This window comes from Penaeus monodon, chromosome 22 (genome assembly GCF_015228065.2).
Source record: "Penaeus monodon isolate SGIC_2016 chromosome 22, NSTDA_Pmon_1, whole genome shotgun sequence".
Classification (NCBI taxonomy): Eukaryota; Metazoa; Arthropoda; class Malacostraca; order Decapoda; family Penaeidae; genus Penaeus; species Penaeus monodon.
Genome location: NC_051407.1, coordinates 30,534,042 through 30,534,333, shown reverse-complemented (window position 1 = coordinate 30,534,333; position 292 = coordinate 30,534,042). Strand labels below are relative to the sequence as shown.

The 292-nt window shown below is 52.4% G+C and overlaps 1 protein-coding gene across 1 annotated transcript in view; it reads right to left on the bottom strand.

Moving 5' to 3' along the window:
• Positions 1–292, bottom strand: part of LOC119587086 (cyclin-dependent kinase 14-like) — a gene marked incomplete at its 5' end in the record, with an annotated part of 168,602 nt that overhangs the window by 8,076 nt on the left and 160,234 nt on the right. Inside the window, 1 exon segment of the mRNA XM_037935836.1 lies at positions 42–203. Coding sequence (XP_037791764.1) covers positions 42–203 — 162 coding nt within the window.

The window sequence follows — 292 nt, the reverse complement described above, 5'->3', positions numbered from 1 at the left end:
ATAAATAGATAAACAAAAAAACGAAGGCTGATCAGTCTTACCTGTAGGAACTGCATGGCGAGCGACTCGGCATGAGGAATGTCATTAAGTCTCGGGAAGAGCGAGGCGAGTCTGCGCGGCCGGTACAGCACGAGGCGATGCGGCTTGTAGTTGGGCAGGGACGTCACCCCCGCCCACGTGTCCTCCGTCGGCGTGCCCACCACCTGAGGGCGTGAGGAGGGGAGAGGTTGGCGGGCGGTACTGGGATCTATATTCTTTCTTGTTAACATTAGTTTTTTATATAATATATATA